The 24085-nt window shown below is 53.3% G+C and overlaps 8 protein-coding genes across 8 annotated transcripts; 4 read left to right on the top strand and 4 right to left on the bottom strand.

Moving 5' to 3' along the window:
- Positions 1 to 144: 144 nt before the first annotated feature.
- PHYSODRAFT_474031 (hypothetical protein) lies at positions 145 to 1055 on the top strand (the record flags this gene model as incomplete). Its single annotated transcript, XM_009517297.1, has 4 exons — positions 145 to 276; positions 364 to 439; positions 604 to 739; positions 821 to 1055. 4 exons carry the CDS (start codon positions 145 to 147, stop codon positions 1053 to 1055), a joined length of 579 nt encoding a protein of 192 aa, XP_009515592.1.
- A 1027-nt stretch (positions 1056 to 2082) lies between these two features.
- Positions 2083 to 2581, top strand: PHYSODRAFT_475117 (hypothetical protein; the record flags this gene model as incomplete). The annotated part of the gene is made up of 3 exons (XM_009517296.1): positions 2083 to 2202; positions 2277 to 2348; positions 2417 to 2581. 3 exons carry the CDS (start codon positions 2083 to 2085, stop codon positions 2579 to 2581), a joined length of 357 nt encoding a protein of 118 aa, XP_009515591.1.
- A 640-nt stretch (positions 2582 to 3221) lies between these two features.
- On the bottom strand, positions 3222 to 8034 carry PHYSODRAFT_309216 (hypothetical protein; the record flags this gene model as incomplete). The annotated part of the gene is made up of 13 exons (XM_009517295.1): positions 3222 to 3671; positions 3750 to 4167; positions 4229 to 4579; positions 4654 to 4700; positions 4767 to 4838; positions 4912 to 5040; positions 5115 to 5699; positions 5767 to 6177; positions 6244 to 6614; positions 6692 to 7243; positions 7346 to 7527; positions 7598 to 7928; positions 8031 to 8034. The coding sequence occupies 13 exons, from the start codon at positions 8032 to 8034 to the stop codon at positions 3222 to 3224; spliced, it is 3903 nt and encodes a 1300-aa protein (XP_009515590.1).
- Positions 8035 to 8544: 510 nt separating this feature from the next.
- PHYSODRAFT_370958 (hypothetical protein) lies at positions 8545 to 9614 on the bottom strand (the record flags this gene model as incomplete). The annotated part of the gene is made up of 2 exons (XM_009517294.1): positions 8545 to 9159; positions 9534 to 9614. Coding segments are annotated over 2 exons (696 nt in total), but the record flags the coding sequence as incomplete, so codon positions are not given.
- A 996-nt stretch (positions 9615 to 10610) lies between these two features.
- Positions 10611 to 11852, bottom strand: PHYSODRAFT_248515 (hypothetical protein; the record flags this gene model as incomplete). Its single annotated transcript, XM_009517293.1, has 1 exon — positions 10611 to 11852. The coding sequence occupies one exon, from the start codon at positions 11850 to 11852 to the stop codon at positions 10611 to 10613; it is 1242 nt and encodes a 413-aa protein (XP_009515588.1).
- Positions 11853 to 12056: 204 nt separating this feature from the next.
- On the top strand, positions 12057 to 13131 carry PHYSODRAFT_537026 (hypothetical protein; the record flags this gene model as incomplete). The annotated part of the gene is made up of 3 exons (XM_009517292.1): positions 12057 to 12485; positions 12567 to 12623; positions 12706 to 13131. 3 exons carry the CDS (start codon positions 12057 to 12059, stop codon positions 12841 to 12843), a joined length of 624 nt encoding a protein of 207 aa, XP_009515587.1. The 3' UTR covers positions 12844 to 13131.
- A 33-nt stretch (positions 13132 to 13164) lies between these two features.
- On the bottom strand, positions 13165 to 14776 carry PHYSODRAFT_293891 (hypothetical protein; the record flags this gene model as incomplete). Its single annotated transcript, XM_009517291.1, has 5 exons — positions 13165 to 13254; positions 13339 to 13411; positions 13453 to 13554; positions 13622 to 14028; positions 14096 to 14776. 5 exons carry the CDS (start codon positions 14774 to 14776, stop codon positions 13165 to 13167), a joined length of 1353 nt encoding a protein of 450 aa, XP_009515586.1.
- A 1443-nt stretch (positions 14777 to 16219) lies between these two features.
- On the top strand, positions 16220 to 22382 carry PHYSODRAFT_475612 (hypothetical protein; the record flags this gene model as incomplete). The annotated part of the gene is made up of 2 exons (XM_009517290.1): positions 16220 to 16623; positions 16709 to 22382. The coding sequence occupies 2 exons, from the start codon at positions 16220 to 16222 to the stop codon at positions 22380 to 22382; spliced, it is 6078 nt and encodes a 2025-aa protein (XP_009515585.1).
- Between the last annotated feature and the right edge of the window lie 1703 nt (positions 22383 to 24085).

Below are 24085 nucleotides of genomic sequence, written 5' to 3'. Positions count from 1 at the left end.
TTTGATGCTCTGGAAATGAACTGACTGACGTGCACTTAGCGAGTCGGTCTAGTCCACTCCTTTTTATAGTCCCATTTGCGATTTGTGACCGCCAAGCTGTTCAAAAAGCCATTGGCCGTCTGCAGTCAAAGACTACTGTAGACCATGTCGGGTGCCGGACGGAAGAGCGCGTACCGCAAGGGCGTGACTTCGCGCGTGCTGTATGGAGACCCGGAGCCCAAGGAGAACGAGCTCATCGTGCGCGTCACGGCGCTGCGTGGCAGCAACCTGTTCGAGGTGCGCGCGTTTTGTGCACTTGACTTTTTTGGTCCGGTGGTGCTGGTGTTGACCTTTTTTGAATTGTTTCGTGCTTTGCGGCTGCAGGTGGTTGACGCGGAAGGCGCCAAGTCCGTGACCATGCTGCCGACCAAATTCCGCAAGCTTATTTGGGTCAAGAGAGGTAAATATCATCGCTTTTCGGCACTAAAATGCTCGATTCGGGAGCTTTCTTGGCTCTGGAATTATAAAACTGCACGCTAAACGGCGCAATACCAATGCGTGCAGCAGCCTGGACACTTTTTTGTTGTTGAACTTAATTGTGATGTCTGTTGTTGGTGTTGGTAGGCGACTTTTTGATCGTTGGAGAAGGCGATGGCGGTGAGGCTACGACGGCCAAGGGCAAGAAGGGCGCTGTGACGTCCATTGTCGAGCACATTCTGTACAAGGATCAAATCAAGAATCTCAAGCGCAAAGACCTTTGGTATGTTGCCATGGCGTTCTTAAGGTTTTGTTCAGGGTGGTGAATATCTGAATGCTGACATTGGTTTCGATTATTTTTTAGGCCTGCGGCGTTTGACGATTCCTCTGCGAGTACGGCTTGGACTCAAGGTGATGTCGATGAAGACGACGAGAAGAACGATGACGAAGATGCCGAGGAAGAAGATGCGGCTACAGCTTCGTCCTCGAAAGGATTGACGATGGTGGCAGACAGGTTTGCCCAGATGAAAGTGAACCGGAATCGCCGCAAGGGTCACTTCGACGACGACGAAGAGGAGGAGGACAGCGATGACGAGTAAGGCGTGCACTGAAAGGCGCTGCTTACGACATGCGTGTCCTAGACGTGTTTGGCCAAATTTGGCAGCTTCCATATCGATCCATTTTTCAATAGAGTTATTGTTAGGCCGAGATGGATTTCGTCCCTTGAGCACTGCAGACGAGCTGTTGCAGAAACAGCAGCAGAATCGACCATCATGCAGCGCAAGCGCAGCAACGTGTACAGTGCTGGGCCCTCCGTGCTGGTAGGTTAGTCAGACTGAAGGATTGTGCAGGAAAACTTACACAAAGACCTTGAAGCAACATCGGCACTCCCTCTATGCCACGAACAATGACCTTGAGAATCCTGACCCTCAACTCGGTGTTTTTGGCAACGTACGTTGGCTTGATATGTGCTGGTGTTGCCTATCGTATACTTACTCAAACTCTCGTTGACGAAAGTATTCCGAGAAAGACTTTTTCTCCGACCTTCGTGTCGAGATTGATCGCGACAAGCATGCAGTTTATCCGGGGTACCTTCGAGGCAAAGCATCTATTATGCGATCTTCTGGAATCACCACCAAAGTGATAACCAGGGGGAAAGCAACTTCTAACGGTCCAGAGTCTTCCGTGTTGGTACCGTCAAGTATCCGCCAAATGCAAAGGTCAGTGCGCAAGGAAAAAACATTTACTTCGTACGTTTGAATGAAGCGCCTAAACGCACATGGACTTTGGTGCAGACGGTGCCAGTCAGCTTCTGCTGTCCGAAAGAAACTTTTTCACGCTGTAGAGCAAGGATCGAATACTGGACACCAGCATCCGAACCACAAGTTACAGTCCCAAATGGATGCACTGCGGAACCTGGCTTCGGGGTCGCTGTCTAAGGCGCCTACGAAAACGCAAAAAGGGCATCGCACACCCAGCGCTGACGCGTCGATTTGCCACGGAATCGTGAACCTGTCGCGGAAAAATTCGGGGGCGTCCATGGCAACGTGCAAGGCACAAAACCAAGAAGAGTGTATCTCAGGAGTTCGGATCGGTCCTAGCCGTTCAGCTAGTGCTTCCATTCTCATGGCCACGTCCACCCAGCCGTACCAACCACAATCGGTTCTGGTAGGTGGGTACAGATCGTCGTCTGTGCAGCTTGAAGTCGAGCTAGTGGAGCGGTTAAACGAAATCGGGCGCTCAAATGTACGTATACTCGCAAAAATACGTTTGAATGGTCAAGGAAAACTAATAGCGATCAACGATCAACTGCCTCGCAGCTACCTGAGAAAACCTTGTCACGTACGAGAGCGTGCCAGGCTGTACTGGACAGCATCGTGCTGCAGGATGAGGTGTGCTTTCCAGTTTCAGACTTTAGTCGTAAGGATAGTATAACTCATATCCTCTTCGTGCTTTACAGCACTATGGGCGACTCCTCTCAAGAATTCGAGACGAATTCAGCACGTACGTCGACATGACATGCAGACGGAGTCCCGCCAAGCCTAGTAACTCGAACGGGACAAAATCATGGTGTGCTTGTGGGCAAGACATTTTCGGTAAGTGTTTCGAAGCTCCCCGTATCTAAAATTTCACTGTCTAATAACCATGACTTCCTACAGAATTCGCGCTATTGAAGCAAGAAAATACAGTAATGAAAAAGCGAGTAAGCAATATGCAGCACGAGATCGAAAACTTGCAGGCGGCCTTAAGGCAAGCAAGGACTGGCGACTCGAGCGGGCGTAGCTACGAAAGTGTACGCGACACTAGTAGCACTGGCACCTGGGCGGAGGATGACCAAACACAAGAAGGTAAGACCCCGGTCAATCTTTGTTTTGTCATCCAGCATTGTAGTAGTGACACATGCGATCTCTACTTCCCTTAGACGATCTTGACGATGTCCAGCTTTTTCCCGCTGAAGAAGTCCATGAACAGCATTTTCGGCCACTGGGCGTTCCGAAGCTTAGCTTTGCTGCTCTTCCTTTATACAGCGACGAGGTAAGCTTAGGAGAACTTTTGACAGCAGCACATGCAGGCTCTAACACAAGAAATCTTTTGACTTTTCCTAGGAGGAAGACGAGGAAAGCCAAGAGGAAGAAGGATACACGCAATAGTAGAGCTACTTAGCTTGCGGAGTTTATGGTTGTGCAGTTCCTCAGTTGCAAACATCATCATCATACTTTGAATTCAGACATTCTTGGCAAAGTGTTGTTATCTGGATGCACATATCAATCCTCCGTTTTACCAAGTCTAGTCAAAAGCTCCTTCAACAGCTCCTGCTGCTGACGCTGCTGGATAAGAGACTCCCTAGTCAGCGATTGCATCTGGTCCATCGCGGCACAAACCCGATACATCGTGTAGATAAACACCAGCGCACAGATTATAATGGCAGCTTGAAGAGTTGGATGGAGCTGGGTCGGGGGGAGGCCATTACTTGTCGCAGTTGGAGCTGGCTGCACCAGTGAGGCTGGTGGAGAAACAGTAGTCGCAGTAACTGGTTGAGGCGAGTCCTTTGACGTCTTCTCCTCGCACGGGGACGGCTTCGTCGAAGGTGCACTCGCAGGAACAAGAGTATCAGATCCAGTTTCTGCTGCGGGTTGTTGCTTTGTTGCTTCGGCTGCAGCGTTTAGCCATGATTTCACGGCGTCCTTGGCTTCTGACACAGTTGTGCTTTCGATCTAGGAGGGAGGGGACGGAAGTCAGTCTCAAGTCTACAACAAACCTTTGTCTGTGGAGTTTAATCACCACAAGCGTACCTGTTTTTTCAGCCACGTGCTCTTCGACCATTGAATGCGAAGACCCACCTGCACCAAGCAAGCACCTTGATTTTTCGTAGCACTGAAGACCCATCGATGCTCGACCCGGAAGTAATCGCAATATGGTACGTCCGACACGCAGGTTGTAGTGCTCACGACGAGGCGACTGCCGGGCGTATACGCGTATCGTTGGGTTTGAGCCGTCGGAATGACACTGGGACCTACCATGTACTTCTTGTTGTGGGTGTATGTGACTAGCCGAGAGCCATCAAACGAGTCTGGCTTGCTCACTGCCGTGTATGATACAGTTGTCTTTTTCCACGGAGGCATCGATAGGTTCGTCGACCCGGCTGTATCAAGAATACTGCGGGCGAATGCGTCTGACTCGACCCATAGTTTTGAGTAAGCAGTATCGACACTACAAACAACGCATGTTAGTAATTCCGTGCAAACCAATGAGAATAGCGTGCCTTTCATACCTGAATGCGACTTCTTCATCCAGCATCAAGTCAAACTCGCTTAGTAAAGCGTCTTTCTCTGGGATCACAGGGGGTGCTCGCACTGCTGCAATTTCCGACGCAAGAGAGCTTGGAGGGCGACTATCCTCGGCAGGTATCGTGTCCGTTGCCGCGCTTGGAGTCATTTCGGGGCTAGGAGCAACGGCAGCCACCTCATCCGAACTTCTTCGTCGTCTTGAATCCCCGTCCGGTGGAGAACTACCATCAGTATCAACTGAAGCTGCTTCGGGCTGTTTGGCTGGATCTGACATCAACGCTTCCGTTTCTTTCTTTATGGACCGTAGCTGCTGAATACTTTGAAAGCATTCATCTCTGTACATTGTATGCATGGGCAGAAATTAGTTGTGCCAAGAACATGAGAGTATATGGTGCCAAGTGATGCTTACCGAAACACAAATGAAGTAAAGAAAACTTTCTCCCCTTTGACTGTGAACTGCAAATCAGTATCACGAAGTGAGTGGTGATGACACACAGGACAAAAACTTTAATCCGTTCTTACCTCGATAGCGTTGGGAACGATCAGTGCTGTGTTTTTCTTTTCCATGAGCGAGATCTCCGAGAATGAAGCCACCTACAGCATGGACACCATTAGAAGATACATCACCAACAGCAGCATCATACTCGCTTGGCACGGTGTAGCTTACGAATATCGTATCTCTCCATCCGGAAAAACACATTCGGTCTCTAGTCAGGTAAAGACGTCCGTGGAACGGGAAATTGGAGAGGTAAAGCGCACACGAAAAGCTTTCCACGACCTGCTCCGGCGAATCCAGCTATTCATCAAAAGAGCAACACGACAAACCCATTAGTTTGCATAGGTATTCTCACTTCCACGGGGATTAGTTACCTTAAACTTCTTCTGAAAGTCGGATACTCCGAGTGGCTGAGCTTCAGTGAATTCTTCATCTTGCTCCATTCCCGAGCCTGCACTTTCGTCTTCGATTGGAGAACTCTCGCCCTCAGCAATGTTGTCATTTGCTGGTACTGCCTGGTCATCCCTCGCCGATATAACGCTTGAATTCCGAGACAAACGCGGGGATTTTTCCGGGGAAGTTACGAACTCGCCACTTGAAATTGACCCAGGTGGATAGCTGCCACTTGTAGGACTTCGGGGGTTCTTGTCCGAATATTCTGAGGATGCTCCAAGTGACGAGAGATATTCGCGCATCACCTCTTTCAAGCTTTCGTTACCGTGGTACGCGGGTGCGATACGCTTGCTTCGTTCATACGGTTGCCTGTTGCTTCGGATAAACTCAGCAATGTCTCCATTGGGATCGATTTTTTCAAACTCGATCAGTGCCTTGTTTCCAACCGACGTGCCACCCTGCAGCATATGCTCGATGGCTTTTGCCAGCGATTGAAGAGAATTTTTGCCAACCTGGAGTCGGTACTTCTCGTTTTTCATGTAAGTCGAAATGAAAACCTCGATTTCCTGTATTGCAGCAACAACGGAGTAAGTAGTCGTCGTAAAAAACCTGCATATTCCGAAAGGGACAAACCTGGACGTAGATCTGGTACGTTTGTCTCAAAGACTTGCTGCTTTCTGAGACTTGTACTTGGAGCAGACGGATCTCTTCCGCAAGCTGACGAAGTTTGGCTTCCGACCGTCGATCCTTTTCGTTGAATAAACGCAAATTTGCACTCAACACTTTGAGAGCTTGTGCAACCTCGATCCCGTAAGAATTGGTGGCAACAGGCGTTGATCCTGGCATGTACGAGAATGTCACTGCAAAATCACGGGACTTCGTATCCAGTTTATGCTGAAGCTTCTGGTGTGCAGCTGCTTCGTTGCATAACGTGGAATGTGCCTTCAAGAAGTTTTCCTGCGTCGAGACTCGGACACTTTCATATTCAGTCTTCATGGTGGCGAGACTCAAAGACACGGGCTCGGCAAGCAATGATTGAAATTCCTGAGTACAGTAGAAAGCATTCGTTAAGCATGATACCCACAGAAACGCTTGTATATAGCGACATACCTGATGAACTTCCAATAAAAGTTTGACTTGGTCTTTCACAGTCAGCCAACCGTTCGCCATTGTTGCTCCTTCGTCGGCCAGGAAACTAAGGTTCACATTGGACGAAGACGTGCCAAAGAGATCCGATGGAGGAGTGAGGCCGCCACTCTCGTGCGTTCGAAGCAGCTTCCGCAGGGCCTGCGAAAAGCGGGCCTCACTCGCTATAAACTCGGTCACGACAGAATTGATCACTCCGATCATACGCTGACCATTGTCTGACATAGCTTGAATATGCGTCATACGTAGATAGAAAGGATTGATCGACAAGTCTGCCCGGTCCACATCCACTTCCTCCTGGCTTCCAAGACTTTGAAACCCTTTCTCAATATCCGCTACAAAACAGACATACAGCAGCGTTTAGCTTACAGAACGATCAGCACAACGTCGAATCGGTAAGATGATGCCTTACCTAGCTCGTCGACTTTGCTTACACTCTCTTTCATCCGCTTGACGAACTGTTGCGATCGAGAAAACATGGCGACGAACGCTTTTTGCATGCGCATCAGGACATCTCGGAGGTATTCGAGCCGTTGTTCTTCCGTAAGCTGGAACGCGTGCAAGTTTTCTTTGATCTCTCGCTCGATAATCAAGCGTTGTGCGTTGGTGTACTCCACCGTCTGGACGTAGTGCTTCTCCGCGGCAATGACCTCTTCGAGGCAGCCGTACAATTTAGATCGTTGCCTCTCCAACGGATTACGCCCAAACGAGGATGTAGTATCCCACATCTTCGTCAGCAGTTGCCCAGCACCGGCTGCGAGTTTATCTGTCAATTCCTTGGACGACGACACGTCATCGGAGGACTCGGATGACGACGAGTTGACATCTGACGCTGTGCTGTTATCACTCTTTTTCATCGTCGTAGTGATCTCAATAGCCTCTTGGCACTTGCGCTCGTACTTCTCTCGTGCTTTTTCCATCGACGAAATCATTTGCTGTTGCGCCCAGCGCACCTTGGTGCCCTCTGCAGAGATCATTTACAACAACCACCTACGTTTAAGTCCTTACAACGCCCCAAACAACATGCCTGAAGCGTACAAAACTCCTGACAGATATCCCCACGAACCTGTGATGAGTCGTTGCACCTGAGTCTCCTGCTGGGCCGCAAAAGCCTTTGCTCCGGGGACAACAGCAGTCTGCATCGTTGACGCAAATGCCCATCGCTCCTGAGCCAAATGATCGGTCGCCTCCTGGAACGTTGCCCAGCACTCCGTGAGCTGCTCAGACCAGTCCTCAGCCCTTGCACTTCTGCAAAAATGCATCCGACGTGAGTAAAATCACAAGACCTCTAAATAGTTCCAGCCTAGCTGCACCGTACTGGGCCAGTTTGAGCAGCGACTGAGCGTAGTTGCTCTCCAAGGCCGCGCGTTCCATCACAAAAGCCGACACTGCTTGGCAGAGCTGCACGCCGCTCTTGGCCTTCTGGCTAACTTTGGGAAAGGCTCGAAAGAGGTCCGTGGAGTAGGTTCCCTCCGTCGGTGCCGCGCGGGGGGACGTCACCGAGCCGTCATCGCTGCGGGCGGTGGGGCTGCTGTTGCCCCGTGTGGGAGACCCCTTGGAGGCAGCTGTAGCGTTTCTGGGGCTGCTCTGGGGCCTGCTGTCGGTTCCAACATCCGGCAGCGTCTCCACCTGGAGATCCGCTGAGTCCTCTGTAAGCACAACGCGCGGTACATGAGGCGAGAGAATCGCGTAGGCATGAAGACGAGTTAGTAGGCGCTAGATAAGGGGGAGAAGGAGACGGCAGGACGCACCCATGGCGATGCGAGCGGAGACAGCTGCTTGAGCACGGCTTGAACTATTCCGCACTGAAACGATAAAGGTCGGACGAAAATGGAAATCAACACTTAACTGATATGATTGCAGTTGAAGGCATACAAATTGCAAGTCAGTCCAAGGCGTTAGGTACCGAGGCTATGCTATGCAGGTGAAGCCCACGATAGGATTCATCGGGGGATAGACCAAGTCAAAGGCGAGCAGCAAGGAATCCTACGGGCATCAGCAACTTGTGAACACGAACCCTGAGCATCAACACGTTCTCCGGCCAAGCACCAAGTAACATAGCAATTCAGAAGGGTAAAACTGCAAGGATAGGATGAACCAAGAGGGATGTTTTGGATGTTTGAATGTTATTCAGCCATTACAAATTGCCAGGAAGGTGTTTCCTCCTGTCGAGAGCACCTAAAACGGGGCGACGCGCCACACGCCACACTCCGCTTCGAACCGGTACACAACTTAGTACTGGGCCTTCTTGGCAGCCTCGGCAGCGATCGCCTTCTCACGCAGCTCCAGCTTCTTCTGGGTCTTCAGGCCCATGATGCCACCGCCCCACTTGCGACGCGACACGGCATCGTCGTTGAACTTGGCCTTGAAGGCCTCCGAGAGCGAGTCGAACTTGGCCTTGTCCTCCTTGTTCACGTGGGTGAGCGCCACGACGGCGGCGTTCTTCTGGTGCACGAGCTGTCCCAGACGAGCCTTGCCCTTGACGATGCAGTACGGGATGTCGAACTGACGGCACAGAGCGGGCAGGAACACCACGAGCTCAATGGGGTCCACGTCGTGGGCAATGACCACGAGCTTGGCCTTCTTGTTCTCGATCAGCGAGGTCACGTGGTTGAGACCGAACTTCACGACGGCGGGCGGGGCCGAGGCCTCCTCCTTGCCGGCGGCGATGTTGCGCAGACGCAGGGTCTTGGCGGCCTTGGTCTCCGGCTGGTACTTCAGCAGCAGCTTGAAGAGGTCCGTGGCTACGTTCTTCTCCAGGGTGTTGGAGAACTGGTTGATCGACGGCGGCACCTTAAGGCGCTGGTAGAGGATCTTGCGCTGACGCTGCAGGCGCACGTAACGCGGCCAGCGGACGAAGCGGGACAGGTCACGCTTGGGCTACAGAGATTGAATAGAAGACAGTGCAAACGTCAGTATTTCCGTGTCATGGGCATGTAGACTGGGTGGGGCTCCACCACGCCAGAAAACAAGTGAGCTGGTGCATGACAACGCGGCAGAAAGCGAGGTTCTTTACCCTTGAGGCGCAAATCATCGCGAGCGAATGAAATTGCCACCACAAGTTTGTGTCATTGCGGTCGTGGTGGACCCGCTACACTGTTCTCTAGTAAGGGCCAGGGCAGATGAGAGAGGGAGTCAACCTGAACGGGTTGTCTCTCCATCTGCCTGGTCCTCACCGAGGGGCGTGGAATCGCTGCCGAGAAGGCGAAGCGATGGCATGGAACTCTCTGGAGGGACACGGCGCTTCAAAGTACCTGGATGTCACCGCCCTTGCGGAAGTTCTTGGGCGTCGACACGAAGAGGGGGTTCTTCTTCGAGGCGGTCGACGCGGCCTTGACCGTCTTGGTCGAGGTGACCTTGGTGGTGGTGGTGGTGCGCTTGACCTTCTTGGTGGGCATGGTGATCGTAGATGGCGAATAAACGAATGGGGGAGCCTCGCGTTCGGCGGCGCCTCTGAGCCGCCCCCAACAGCCAGTCATTCAATATTTCGTCTTTTCAACCAATGGCAACGGGGGTGATAACCAATGTGGGCCACGTAATTCAGAAAGTGACATGTCAGTGAAATGAAACTTATAGTTGAAGTGGTGCAGCGAGTTGAAGTGGCAGAGGCTGCAGGAAGATGGCCCCAAGTCGGTATCTTGGACAACAGACGCAATCCTTGTAATGCAATGCAATCATTTACGTGCTCGTGTAGATACAATACTTGTGGGACAAACAAAGCGCGAGCTGTATTTGAGCTTCGCGAAGGGCTGACTTTCCACCTCCACCTCGATACCTCGATATCGCACTTCGAGCGTTGCTTGACATTCCATTGACGACAGCTTTTGCGAGTAGGAGTTGAATTCAGCTGGCATTGTCATGCTAATACGGGCAGGCCACCAGGGCTCGCAAACGGTGCTGACCGGGTACCCGTACCCGCCCGTGTAGCCGTCCAAGCCGAAGTCGGGTACCCGTACCCGCCCGCCCACAAGCCACGGGCCAGCCAGGGCTCAAGGTTTTGTACGGACGGACCAACTGTTACATCTCCCGACACGGTTTTAAAGTTAAACATTTAAGTAGGAACTACGCGAAATCAATACAGAGTGAAAAGGACTTGTGGAGGCTAAAAGAAGACGGCGTAGGAGCATGACATAGCTGGTATAAGTAAGAAATATTACTATTTAGTACTATTTTCGTCAACTTCGGGTACCCGTGGCACCGCCCGAGGTTTGCTTCGGGTACCCGTACCCGACCCGAAACCGGGTATACCCGAGGCGGGTAGGGCGGGTACAAGAAACGGGTACCCGATTGCGAGCTGCAGGCACACGAGCAGGGTGGCTACAGTAGCGCACTTACGCGGACAAATACGCATGGATCCGGTCATACACGTCAGCACCGCGACGAAGGACCTCGCTCTTCCACGTGCCGCTCTGATGCAGATAAAACACATCCCGAAGTTTTTGAGCGTACGGCAATCGGCTCACGGGTGATGGGCTGTGGTGATACATGGCGTTTTCCTCGATCATCGCTTTGAGGATGAACACCCCCGGCACCGTCCCGAATTCCTGGCAGAAGAGAAGCGCGTTTCGTTTAGTCTGCGGTCCAAGCAAACTCGCTACACCGTCAAAAGTGAATCCGCCAACGCCATCATACCCACGCGACACTGGGTTGTCGTTGTCGTGCACGAAGACTACCTTGTCCGTGTACTCTGGACCCGTGAAGACATCGCGTGCGACGGCCATGTCACTCGCCGCCCCAAGCATGAGAGTGTCAACGCCAGCAGGCCCAAGTCCCGTGTGGACGTCAATCATCGCAAACTTCTTTACGCCGCTAAAATCCACATGCTCGCGCAGGAAGGCTTGCAGCAGCGCCAAGCTCGGTTCCAGCTCCTTCCCACCGTAAAATAACGTCTGTGGGAAGCGATAATTGCCACCAATTGTCGCCTTCTTAATCGCGTCGAAGCCCTTGGTGGCCAAGTGAACGATGGCTTTCACCCAGAACCAGTTATTGAAGCCGCGCAGATCCGTCGGGTTCAGCAGGCCGTACACGTCCAGATAACCCAGGCGGTTCGGGTCGCGCTTCTGGCGCTCCTGGAACTCCTCCTGCGTGAGCCAATTGCGGTTCAAGTCCACGCCGTGCTCATTGAATCGACGAAGCTGGGCGAATCCGTAGGGGTTGAGAGCGTGCACGAAGATGACGGTTGGCCTGAGCTTGGCGGAGCTGGGACTTTTCGCTGCTCGCTCCAGCAGCGCCGACTGGATCGCGCTCCCCGCGAAGCCCTCGACACCATGCGTGCCTGAAATGTGCAACAGCACGCAATCCCTTGACCCCGGGAGCACCGCCATGTCCACCGTCAAATCTAACGTTCTGAGATGCTCCAGTGGAAGCGAGAAGAGATCGGCGCCGGCAGCCTCTGCGCGTGACCGGAAGAGCGCTCGTGCCTGGTAGTACGAGTCGCTGAAGTGGGCCTCGACGGTGGCATTGGCAGTAGCTGAGGGGAGGTACGAGTCCACGGGGCCAAAGTCGTTGTGCGCGTGCAGCAGCAGCGCCGCGAATACAGCGAGCGCAGGCAGCAGAGCTCCGCCGATCCGCATGATTCTGTTTCGAAATGGGTAACCTACAGTACAGTACCAGTTCTGTACCTGTTCTAAATTAGAAACACCACAATGGTCCGACGTTTCAGTTCAATACTAAGTCGAGAGGACGAGCACAGAGGACGATCTGCTCTCTCTCTCTTCGAGGCCCCCTGTCACTACAGGAGCGCCAGTGGCCGGTTGGAGCTCGCGCCAATTGCCGCCATGGGTCAGCACTGCTCGTGCCTGGAGCACCCGCCCAAGTACCAGCGGCGGCAGTCGGACGACCTCGACACGGTGGATATGGAGCGCAGCGGCGACGACGACGACGACGACGACCAGGAGCTGGAGGTGTTCGTAGACGCGCAGGAGTCCCACGAGTTGCTGGGTGCCAGACCCAGAACAGGTTCAGGAGGGAGGGGCAGTCAGCGGGGCGTATTAAAGCGCAGCGGGTCCTGTGTTGCCGCTGGGCTCATGACCGGAGTGGACAGGAGAGGCGACGAGGACGAGGAGAAGGAGTCGGAGGAGCAGCACATGCGGCGCAGTCTCAGCATTGGGCTCATGGGGCTGGCCGCAGACCAGCACCCAACCCCGTCACCTCGACCAGAGGAGCTGTCGAGGCTGCTACGATCGTATCAGGAAATCACGGGTGTGGTAAGTTGGAGCTTACGTCTTTCCGGTGCTGGAGTTGGATCTGACCGCGCCGTGGTACATGTATGTATTGTTTTACTGTAGATTGACGAAGGCCAATTGGACCTTGAGTGCATAATGTGCCTCGACACATTCTCGGAGGTGGGTGCTGCTTTAGAGGGGTAGTTTGGAGGGATTTGGTGCAGCTCTTAACGTTTCCGTTTGGTGTTGTGCACGACTGCAGGATAATCCCAAGGTCCGCACACTGTGCAACTGCGGCATGAACCGCACCAACTTCCACATGAGTTGTTTGCTGGAGTGGCTCAACCGAGACTCGAATTGTCCAGTTTGTCGAGAGTATCTCTTCTTTGAGGACTCGTAATTACTGTATACCCGAATGTCAAGATTCATGCTCATATTTCAAGCGCAAGTATGGCTACCACAGCAGCGGAACTTGAGCTACCCCGGTCGTGACTACTGTAGACACCACGAGGGGTATCAAAGTTACAAGGCCTGACAGTCCGTGATCGTCGCTCCAGCTGAGGCTCGCGGATCACTTTTGACGCGCACAATATTTTATGCACCAGTGTAGTACTTAGTAGTAATAGGATGTTTCTCGCGACCACAGCGACTATTTTGTGGTTGCTTCAATGTCGCTCTGTATTCTATGATGCAAGCAATCTTCGGAAATTGCAATATTGCCTTACACTCTCATTCCAATTCGATCCCGAAAAGTGTACGCAGATGCCACTGCTACGACGCCTATCGCCACGGCCGAGACGATGAAAGAAGCCTGTAATGTAGCAAGACAGAGCACGCCCATTGAGTTGGGTAAGAATGCAACCTACGGACACTTGATACGCAGGTAGCGGCTTACCTGCCAGGAACCCAGTACATAGCTCGATTTGTCGCCATCCCTATTCATGATTATGATGGCACGGTGGTTAATACTTCGAAGTAAGAGCACACGCCCCACCATGCTGGGACTAACCTTTCTTGTCGAGGAGGCAGCGGCGGAACCTCTTTTAGCATTGGAGCGGTCGCGCTGGGCCACGGCTGGTGCCCGAAAGGGAACTGAAAATACGTGTTGGCTCTGCAATTTTGGGAACGATAAAGGTTAGGCAACTGGAATTTGACAATGGAGAATTAGATATGCGTACTTTGAGGCTGATTCAAGTTGAGCCCGCTGAAGAAGCTGTGGCGGCGGCAGTTGGTGAAAAAGTACAACAGCCCGCGCGATGACTTTTTCAACATCCATGGCGAGGGGCAGGCTCGAGAGCAACCCGTGCATCGTGCCGAAGTCACGTTCGCAGCGAAGAATCTTGTCCTTTGCCTCAAGTAGAACCTGCATATCGGTCATTTGCAATCCGTCAGATGCAAATTTGTTTGCAGAACTGTCAAACCAATTCGGAGACGAGGGATGACCACCTACAGCAGCGGATACATATAAGCTGAAGAGCGGATGGGAGACAAGAAACACGTCGTACAGCCGCGCAACATCCTGGAATCGCCTCAATTGATGCGCAAACCACGTGATCATCCACGGCAGAGCGAAATACGGTTCAACCTGAGCCAGACACGCAAAGTTTGTCAGCTTGGCTCCGCGATAATAGTTGATGTGCACCAGAACTCACCCCCGACTCGTGCAGATGCTGGTAAAGCAGCTCGTCAGCCGCATCCAGCAGCGGAAACAATAACCTGGTCGTCGCCATGACTTGCTCGAATCCCGACCGCATCGGTTCACGCTGGTACGTCTCGCTCACAGTTCGCACCGCTTGCAGCGTTCCCTTCGAGTTGCCCAGTGTCAAGAGGAACACCGAAACGATATCGTGATACCCCTGGAAGTAAAAGAGCTCGTCATTGGCGCCCAGCACCCCCAGAATAATGTGCGTGAGCGCCCGGCGCTTGACGCGGCGCTCGCTCTCTTTAAGCCCTTGCAGCACGTCATAGTGCCACAAGGATCGCTCCACGTCCTTCTCCACCTGCGCAGCGTCCCGATGAGCCTGATGGGACTGGTTCCCGGTGTTCGAGGAGCCGTTCAGCGCTGCCGCATTGACACCCAGCAGGAAGGGCCACAGGTCTCTGCGGAACTCTTCTGAAACCAGGCCTTTCGATGCTACTGCGAGCCGGCGCACTTCGCGGAAGCAGGCGTCGCGCTCTTCCGCGGCGGCGGCGTCTCCGCGGTCCAGAGCGCGCAGGCGAAGAATGACCGCGCGCAGCTCCTTCTCCTTGTGGCGGATGAGGCGGCGCTCGCGCTCGGCCGGCGCCCGACCGGGGATGCCCCGCTCGCGGTTCGCGCTGCGCTTCTTGGACATGGGGTCGAAGATACTTCACGCCTGCAACGAGCGTACCACATCATTTTTGTATTTTTGAGAAATGTATTTTCAGAAATTTCAAAATGGTCCAATCGCGATCGTGCTGATCTTTGATGTGGCGCGAACACAAACCAGCTGGGGAAATTAATTGCTCGCGACGGATGCGTCTTGGATCCGTCCAGACAGCGCGGTGGGCGACGCTGACAGCGCTCGCCTCCTTCCTGCAGGGCGTCGAGACGTTTCCGCCCCACGTCTCAACGAGATCCACATTGCGCGCGGCGCACTCTTCAAAGCCTAGTTTTGGTGCCAAACAACAGAATCCAGCTGGTCAACACTGATTCCTGACGACCGCTTTTTATAGAGGACCCTCGCAGTAATGTACAGGCAGCAATCCTTCCACTTCACCCATTCATTCACCCATTGCACCTTGGGTTGAATGGGAGACTGGGTGACTGGGTGGTGAAAAGATGGGTGAAAAAGAGTACCGTAGTCACTTTTAAAAGTACCGTAGTCATGACAAACACGTCTAAGTGCTCGTACGGATTCCGTGCCTAAGTGCGCATACGTCGGCTAGCCAATCGTAGCGTTCACGGTTTCGCCGCCGTTCCAAGCCGATCCGCTTCGAAAAGTGCCGTTCCAGCGAACCCATGTCTGCGATACAAACGCCAAGTCAAACGATCCAAGCCTCAACCAGCGCGAAACCGGGGTCGAAAGCGCGATCGACCAATGGGCGCGTCACCTTCATTGAACCAGCCAACTAGCGCGCAAACGCCGTTCCAGCCGCGCAGTACCGTGAGCAGTTACGCGCAGTACCGTGAGCAGTTACGCGCAGGACGACCATCGCTTTAGAGAGGTTGTTTAAAACAGTTTGAGAGATCAAAAAGCCCAAATCGTACTTTTCCAGTGGGTGCTTTGAAGCGCACTTACCAACACCCCTCGAATAGAGGCCCCCTCGAATAGAGGCTCAGGCTGACTCAGGCCTGCAAACCGCACTCGATATCGAAGGTAAACTCTTTGTGACAGGCACCTAGACATAATGAGATCAAGTGTTTCCGCAAAGTCGGCAGGATGCGGTCTTGCAGGTGATAGTATGTCAGGATTCTGATTTCTACACCCAAGCACCACTTGGCTTCACTATTGGCCCGCCGCGTCCGTTGGTGTCGGTGTCGGCTCGCTCTCAGTGTGGGATATCGCGAGCCGACGGCCAGAGGTTCGGAGGAAACACCCGAGCGGACGATCGCTGCCTCGCACGCCGCGCCCACATACAGAGCGCAAGTGTCCCCGCCAGTCGCGATCGGCGATAAGACCTGCCGCCAGCTGGGCAGTCGCACGTGGACCGAGACAGGGCCCCGAGTCTCACTCGCCTCGCCGCCCGCTGTCTCTCTCTCTCTGCTCCCGTCCTTCGTCTCTCAGTCTTGAACGCCCCGCAGCCCGCGCGCGACCATGGCGCGTTCCGGCAGCGATGGCGACAGCGATGACGCCATGCAGTACAGCAAGCCGCTGCGCCAGCAGAAGAAGCTCTGCGATGAGGCCATGGAGCTGGTCAACGCCGGCGTGGCCATGCAGAACGCGTCGCCGCCCGACACGGCCGGCGCGGACGCCAAGCTCTCGCGCGCCGTGACGCTCATGGAGCAGGCGCTCGCCATCGAGTACCCGACGCAGGAGGAGCGCGACGCCAGTCAGCGCCTCAACAACAAGATGAACCGCTACGTCAAGATGATCCGCAGCCAGCGCGAGAAGGGCGCGACCGGGGGAGCCCCGGGACGCGGTCACAACACCAAGTACAACATCCTGCCCATGGACAATCTGCCGTCCACGTACAACGTGATCCTCGAGCTGCTGACCAAGTGAGTTGCAGTGCGGTTTCACCCTTGTCTGATTCAGGGGAAAGACGAGCTGACGTTGTATTTTTAATCTTGTGTGTGTCTACAGCTCGTCGACGGCCGGTGATATCTTCGAGAGCATGAAGACCACCTTCGGTTTCCAGGAAGCTAATGTGACCAACCAGAAGGAGCACGTGATGCTCATGCTGACGAACTTCAAGCTCCAGGAGGAGGAGCCGAACCAAAACGGCGACGAGCACCACCAGCTCGACCACCAGCAGGAGCTTGACATGGCCAACAAGGGTATCAAGCGCCTCCACGAACGCATCTTTGCCAACTACACCAAGTGGTGCAAGTACGTTTCGACCAAGCCTGCGTTCACGAGCGACCCGCTCGTGGATCTCGTGCTGTTCTTCCTGATTTGGGGAGAGGCTGGTAACTTCCGCCAGACGCCCGAGTGCCTTTGCTTCCTGCTGCACACGTCGCTTCCGCAGGCTTCGTCTCGTGGCGGCAGCAAGAATCCTGGCGACTTCCTTGCCGAGGTCATTCGCCCTATGTACAACGAGATCAAGAAGGATAACGACAAGAAGACAGCGCAGGGCGCCCGAGCTTCTCACGCGGAGATCCGTAACTACGATGACTTCAACGAGTTCTTCTGGAGCAAAAAGTGTCTGAAGTACAACCCGACGACCATCCACGAGGCATTTGGCGAAGTGGACAAGAAGGGTCGCCCGAAGGTCATCAAGAAGAGTTTCGTGGAGAAGCGCACGTGGTTCCGCGCGCTGATGTCTTTCCGCCGTATCTTCTGCTTCAACTGTGCGCTATTCATGGCTGTTCTCGGATTCTCTATCAACGTGGTGATGTATTGCCCGGACACGCCAATTTTGTACGGCGCCGATCTGAGCAACGGAAACTCTCGTGGCTTCACCGTTTTCGGCAAGAATATGACGGCATCCGACTATACTGCTATCGGATCTGGCGATGGATCTGGTGATAAGTCGAGCTCGGGATCGGGAGCTAGCTGTAACCACCAGATGCTGGCGACTTGCCTGGGTATGACCTACACGGAGGGTATTTTCGAGAATATTCCTATTGATTTCAAGGCACTGCTGCAGCTTGTGCCGTTCACCGACTGCGTGGAGAAATCTACGGGTCGCTGCGGCTGCTACTTGGATTTAATCGACAATTGCTTTTCGGAAACCGGTCAGACTACTCACGTCACCGAAGACGAGCTTACGTTTTCGTCATCGAGCGAGTACGACCAGAGCATGTGTGTTGTGAACTGGCGCGCTGCCGTTGAGTCCATCATTAAGGACCCGGGTCCGGGTAAGCTGAACTGCGAAATCTGCCAACTGGACATCAAGGCGTTGATCACCAACGGTAAAATCGGTGATCTCATTGCTGGACTGTTATCTGTTGGAGACGGCACGCCCCTTTCCGATGGAGACATCACTAATACGAAACGGACGGATATGGGTGCGCTTGCCATGTTTGGCGGTGTCGGTTGTCTTGGTCTCGTCTTTGCATGCGAGTTCTTGAACAAGATCTTCTCGCGTGTTGGATCAGGCTACGTCGGGCGTTCGATGCCAGTTCCAATCCGCGCATACTGCCGGTACACGTGTTTTTGGCTTCTGCTTTTCATGTGCAAGCTGACCTTCGACTACCAGTACATGATGAAGGCCCTGGTGGAAACAACGTTGTTCATTTGGTACGCGAACGAAGACGAGTACCTCAAGTACTCGAACTTCATTCTCCAGGTCACGTTCCACAACATCATCTACATCCTGTTCTTGTGGATTCCGGCGTTCTTCGTGTTCATGTACGACGCGCAGATCTTCTACTCTGTGCTGTCGGTGATCTTCGGTTCGTTTGCGGGTTTCAACCTTCGCATCGGTGAGCTGCGCTCTTTCCGTGTTCTTCGACTTTCGTTCAAGTCCATTCCCCGCATGTTCAACAAGAAGATTGTCCCCAACATTCAGGATGGAGCTGCCGATGGCAAGAAGAAGAAGAAGAAAAAGAAAAAGGGTGAGAAGGAAGAGTCAACAATGCCCGTGCGTCACTTCGAGCGTGTGTCAATGGCTGACGGAATCAAGCCTCTTACGGTGAAAGCTCAAATGTACTCCAACCTTCTGGATCAACATGGAGAAATGTACAACGAAGTCAAGACGCCCAATGACAAGGATGACGCAAGCTCTAGCGGCCGTCAGTCTCAATTGGGTTCAGTAACCGGTGTCTCTGGCGCCGACTTCGAGCGTACTATTCCTTTTGCGATGGCCTGGAACCGTTGCCTCGGCAGTTTGCGCGAAGCTGACGTTATCAGCGACCGCGAGCTGAACGTGCTGAGCTACTTGATCGACTCAAAGGACGCAGAAGACCGCAAGTTGTACCCGCCTGCTTTCTTGACGGCCGGCAAGCTGGACGAGTCTCTTGATATCATTGTTGATTGCTCAGCTGTGTACGAGAAGCTGAGTTCCGACAAGAAGAAAAAAGAAAAGGCGCTGCAGAAGATTGAAAACACGATGCGCGAGCGTCTGACCAAGGACGATTTGCGTGTGGAGTCGATTCTCGGATCGTACAAGTTCACTTCGCAGGCTGTTCGGTTTTTGCTGGGTGACGAACACAAGGATCTGAACGAGTGCTTTGAATTCATGGAGGAGATGGCTGCTCAGCAGTCGGTGCTCAAGGGACTCAATCTGAAGAGTCTGCACGAGTGTCGTGCTGCATGCGCCGAGTTGATGAAGGCACTGCTCGAGGTGCCCAAAACGACATCGGACAACAGCATCAAGTTCCAGCGTGCGCTTTATCGCGTTATTGACTGCGTAGAGTCTGTGCTGAACTGCATGAAGAAGATCCTCGTGAAGCAGGAGAACCTGGTGCAGATCTTGACGGACACTCCGTTGAAGCAGAGCTCCTTCTTTTTCCCGGGCGATGCCCAGCAGTACGCCAACATGCAGCTGCAACGCCTGGTGAACTCGGAGGCTGCCTTGGACATTGTGTCGCGAGCGTACCAGCTGCTGACTGTGGATAACTTCGATGCGGAGCCACGCTCGGATGAAGGACGCCGTCGCTTGCGCTTCTTTGCCAACTCTCTCTTTATGGACATGCCTGAAGCAAAGCCGATTCGCAAGATCCGCTCGCTGACGGTGTCGACTCCGTACTACAACGAAATCGTGATGTACTCGATCAAGGACTTGACGGCTCAAAACGACGATAGTATCAAGCTGATTTACTACCTGAAGACCATCTATCCGTTCGAGTGGGAAAACCTGCTTGAAAGGCTTCAGGCCAAAGATATGGAAGAGGCTCTGAAGAAATACCCCGAGGAGGTTCAGCTGTGGGCTAGTTACCGTGGTCAGACGCTGGCGCGTACCGTGCGCGGTATGATGTACAACGAAGACGCCATTCGGTTCCTGCACTGGTTGGAGATCTGTGAAAACGAGGTGATGCACCAGCCTGGTTGCCCGTGCAACAAGTGCAAACGCCTAAATGAAATGGTTGCGCTCAAGTTCAACTACGTGTGCACGTGCCAGATCTACGGTAAGCAAAAGGATGAACAGCGACAGCAGGCTGCTGACCTGGAGTACCTGCTTCGCAAGCACCCAACCCTTCGTGTTGCATACGTGGACGGCCCCAAAAAGATGAAGGAAGGCCCTCCGAAGTTCTTCTCCGTCTTGGTGCGTGCTGACGGTGAAAACATTGCCGAGGTCTACCGTGTGGAGTTGCCGGGTAACCCTGTCATTGGTGAAGGTAAGCCTGAAAATCAGAACCACGCCATTATTTTCTCGCGCGGTGAGCTGCTCCAGTGTATCGATATGAACCAAGACGGCTACCTCGAGGAAGCCCTGAAGATGCCGAACCTGCTGTCAACCAAGGACTCCGAAACGAAGAAGTGCCCCTTGACGATCATCGGTTTCCGTGAGCACGTGTTTACGGGCGGTGTGTCGAACTTGGCCAGCTTCATGTCGATCCAGGAACTGTCGTTTGTGTCTCTGGGTCAGCGTATGCTGGCGTTGAACCACGTGCGTCAGCACTATGGTCACCCCGATATTTTCGACAAGCTGTTTGCTATGGGCTGCGGTGGCACTGCTAAGGCGTCCAAGGGTGTCAACCTTTCGGAAGATATTTTCGCTGGTTTCAACAGTACCCTTCGCGGTGGCCGCGTCTCACACGAGGAGTTCATACAGGTGGGCAAGGGTCGTGATGTGGGTATGCAGCAGTTGACTCTTTTCGAGGCCAAGCTGTCGTCTGGTGCTGGCGAGTGTGTCATCTCGCGCGATGCCATGCGCATGGCTTCTCGTCTGGATTTCTTCCGCCTGCACTCGTGGTTCTACGGTAACTTGGGTTGGTACTTCACGCAGACTATGACGGTGGTGGGTGTGTACTTCTTCATCTACGGCAAGGTGTACATGGCTCTGAGTGGCATGGACAGCTACTTCCTCGAAAAGGGTGGCCTGGGCATCGGTGGTACACTTAACACCTCGTGGGCGTTCCAGTTCGGTTTCTTGCTGGTGGTGCCTGTTGTCGCCGTGGTTGGTGTGGAACAGGGTTTCCGTCACGGTCTCACATATTTGATTTGGAACATCTTGACGCTCGGCCCGTTGTTCTTCACATTCCAAATGGGCACGCGTATGCACTACTTCGACCGCACGTTGATTCACGGTGGTGCCAAGTACCGCGCTACGGGTCGTGGTTTCACAATCAAGCACGAGCGTTTTGCCGAGCTTTACCGCTTCTACGCATTTAGCCACTTCTACCGCGCCGTGGAGCTTGTGTTCTTGTTGATCCTGTTCCGTGCGTATGGTACGTTCTCGTGGTGCAATTGCTCGTGGACGCAGGACGCTCAGTTCTACAACTACTACAAGCCTTCTGACAACGACTGGAACACTCGTTGTTACGCAAACTACTACCAAACGTGCGTGGAGCCGACGAACCAGAACTACGGTGTGATGTCGTACTCGCTGTGGATTATCGCGGCGACCTGGTTGTGGGCCCCGTTCTTCTTCAACCCGAGCGGCTTCGACTGGGACAAATTGATCGAGGACTACAGCGACTGGCAGAACTGGCTGAAGACGACGAACGATTCCGCGGCCAGTTGGTCGGGTTGGTGGTCCAACGAAGTGGAGTACCTGGAGCACTCGACTAGGGGCTCTCGCATCGTGTCGATGATCCGCAAAATGCGTTTCTTCTTCGTGGCCTACGGCATGTACCTCCAGTTGGCGTACAAGACGTACTACGAGGACCAGGACCTTGAGATCGAGAAGGGATCCATGATCTCCTACGCCTTGTCCGGCCTCATGTTCATCTTGGTGTTGCTTCTGCTGTGCTGTGGCTACATCGCTAGCCGTGTCAAGAAGAAAATGACCTTCAAGCAGAAAAAGCTGCGCAAGATGAAGTTCGTGCTGTCCTGCTGCGGTCTGCTGGTGGCATGCGTGAGTCTACTGGTCATCTCGATCATCAACTTGATCGAGATCGCGGTGATCATCCTTATCGCCGCGTACTGGTTCCTGCAGCTCTGCGTTTACCGCAACCAGACCAGCCATGTCGTGGTGCGCGCGATGGCGCGCTCGTACGACCGGTGGGTGGGCTGGATCATCTTTGGTCCCGTGCTCTTCATCGCCATGTTCCTGCCCTTCCTCGCGTCCTTCCAGCAGCGCGTCATGTTCAACAACGCGTTCACGTCTGGTCTCGAGGTGTCGAAGCTCTTCGCGAACGAGGCGGCGTCGTCCACGAGCAAGATCGTCAAGGTCAAGCGCGTGGCCAAGAAGAAGAAACGGAGTGACTAGAGCTAGCAAATCGTATCGTCCGGATCTGCTGCGCCTGCTGGGTAAGGCGTGCCTCACCTGGATCGTGCTGGAGCGTGGCTTGGAGTGCATCCTCGCGCACCTTGGACCATTCCCCTGCTTTCCTGGCGCGCACGCCACGGATGGCTAGCGCCCACTCGGCACTCTTTTCCTTTCAGTGTCCTCTTTTTTTTCGTGTACATCGGTAAGCACATAGCTAAAATACACAAGCCAGAGATGGCGATGAACATGCATCGGAGCGGCCCTATCGTTATTTTGAGGTCGTGAAACGCGCAGCTAAAGGACAGGCATGGTCGCAAGACGAGCAAATGATCTGGCTGGCAGTCCATCCTCGCTCGTCTCGCAGCTATCACCCTTCTGCTACCCATTGGCTTGTCATTTGGACAAGGACAGCTATCATGTTGGCACGGGTGCGCGCTGTTCGCTAGAAGACCTTACGATGCGATCTGGCGGGCCGCATTACATTGGCAGGCAGGTCGGAAGTTCACCATTACTGTACCATTGCTGTTGCCGCTTCGGAAAGTTCAGATACTGAAATAGAAACGCCAAAAGTGCACCCGTTAATATTGGGACTCCAAAAAAACACTGCACATTCAAGTGTATGAATACAGTAGCTGGCGGAACAGCTCCAACGGCGCCGTGCCAGCACGGCACCTTTGACTCACGTGTGACCATGTCGACCAGACTCTCACTTTGGATCAAACTCTTAGTTGGGGACTGTGTGTCTAATAATTTATACCAAGCAAAAACTGCAGCTGCTGGTACTTTGCAACGATACAGAAGCGTCGTACAACACTCCGAGGATGATATATTCTAAACCTCAAAAACTAACGATGCCCCTTCAGCACAATGGACGGGTTCGCCACCAAAAAGCGGCAAATTTGTGAATTGCAACCCTCTACTAGATAAACCGCTCTTCCGTGGGGCCTCTGTGATTTTGACGAACGATAATAGTGAATTGAGTTCCCCTGGCTGATAGAGTAGGTATCGTGCGAATAGAGAGCACTCGCGAAAGTTCTGAAACAATTTTTTTCAACACCTTTATTAGCGTATTGTGGAATTCAATATTGCAGCCTGCAAGATAATTCCTGGTATCGTTTGCTGTTCTCAATGTGCTGTGGTAACACGATAAGGTTATCGTTTGCTGATACTAAATTCAGCACAGAATGAACTCGTGGGAACAATTCCCAAGACTGGCAATTGTAGGTGACATCCCTAGCAGCTAGCGTGTACGCTTCTCCTACTTGAAGAAAAGGTCAATGGACCTTTCGTTTACGGCGCAGTATCTGCTCAACGCTGCTCAACGTTGACACTCATTAGTAGGAGTGCTAAAGTGCACCATCTGAGCTCAATTCTGTATTATACGATAAGCTAACAGGTGCAAGTGTGCCCACGTAAGATACAGCTCAAAATAACGCCTAAAGGTTAAATTCCACCCTAAGATTATGCCAGTCGCTTGTCTCAGCTCGGCCCTTTTTCATTGAGCTCGACTGAGCGGCAAAATGTGGCTTTGGCTTTGATCGGACCATTTTTCGAGCAGTTGTGTCAATCCGGCAAAAAATCGCTCGTGCCGTCGTCCATCAAATGTGCACGATGCTTATCAAAGCTGAGCTCGCCGCTGCGTGGTGCTGCTTCTGGAGGCTGAGGAGCCGCGGGCTCGCCACGCTCACGGGCCCCGCCCGCTC

The sequence above is a fragment of the Phytophthora sojae genome (assembly GCF_000149755.1).
Source record: "Phytophthora sojae unplaced genomic scaffold PHYSOscaffold_1, whole genome shotgun sequence".
In the NCBI taxonomy this organism is placed as follows: domain Eukaryota; phylum Oomycota; class Peronosporomycetes; order Peronosporales; family Peronosporaceae; genus Phytophthora; species Phytophthora sojae.
This window is presented reverse-complemented; position numbering and strand designations above follow the sequence as displayed.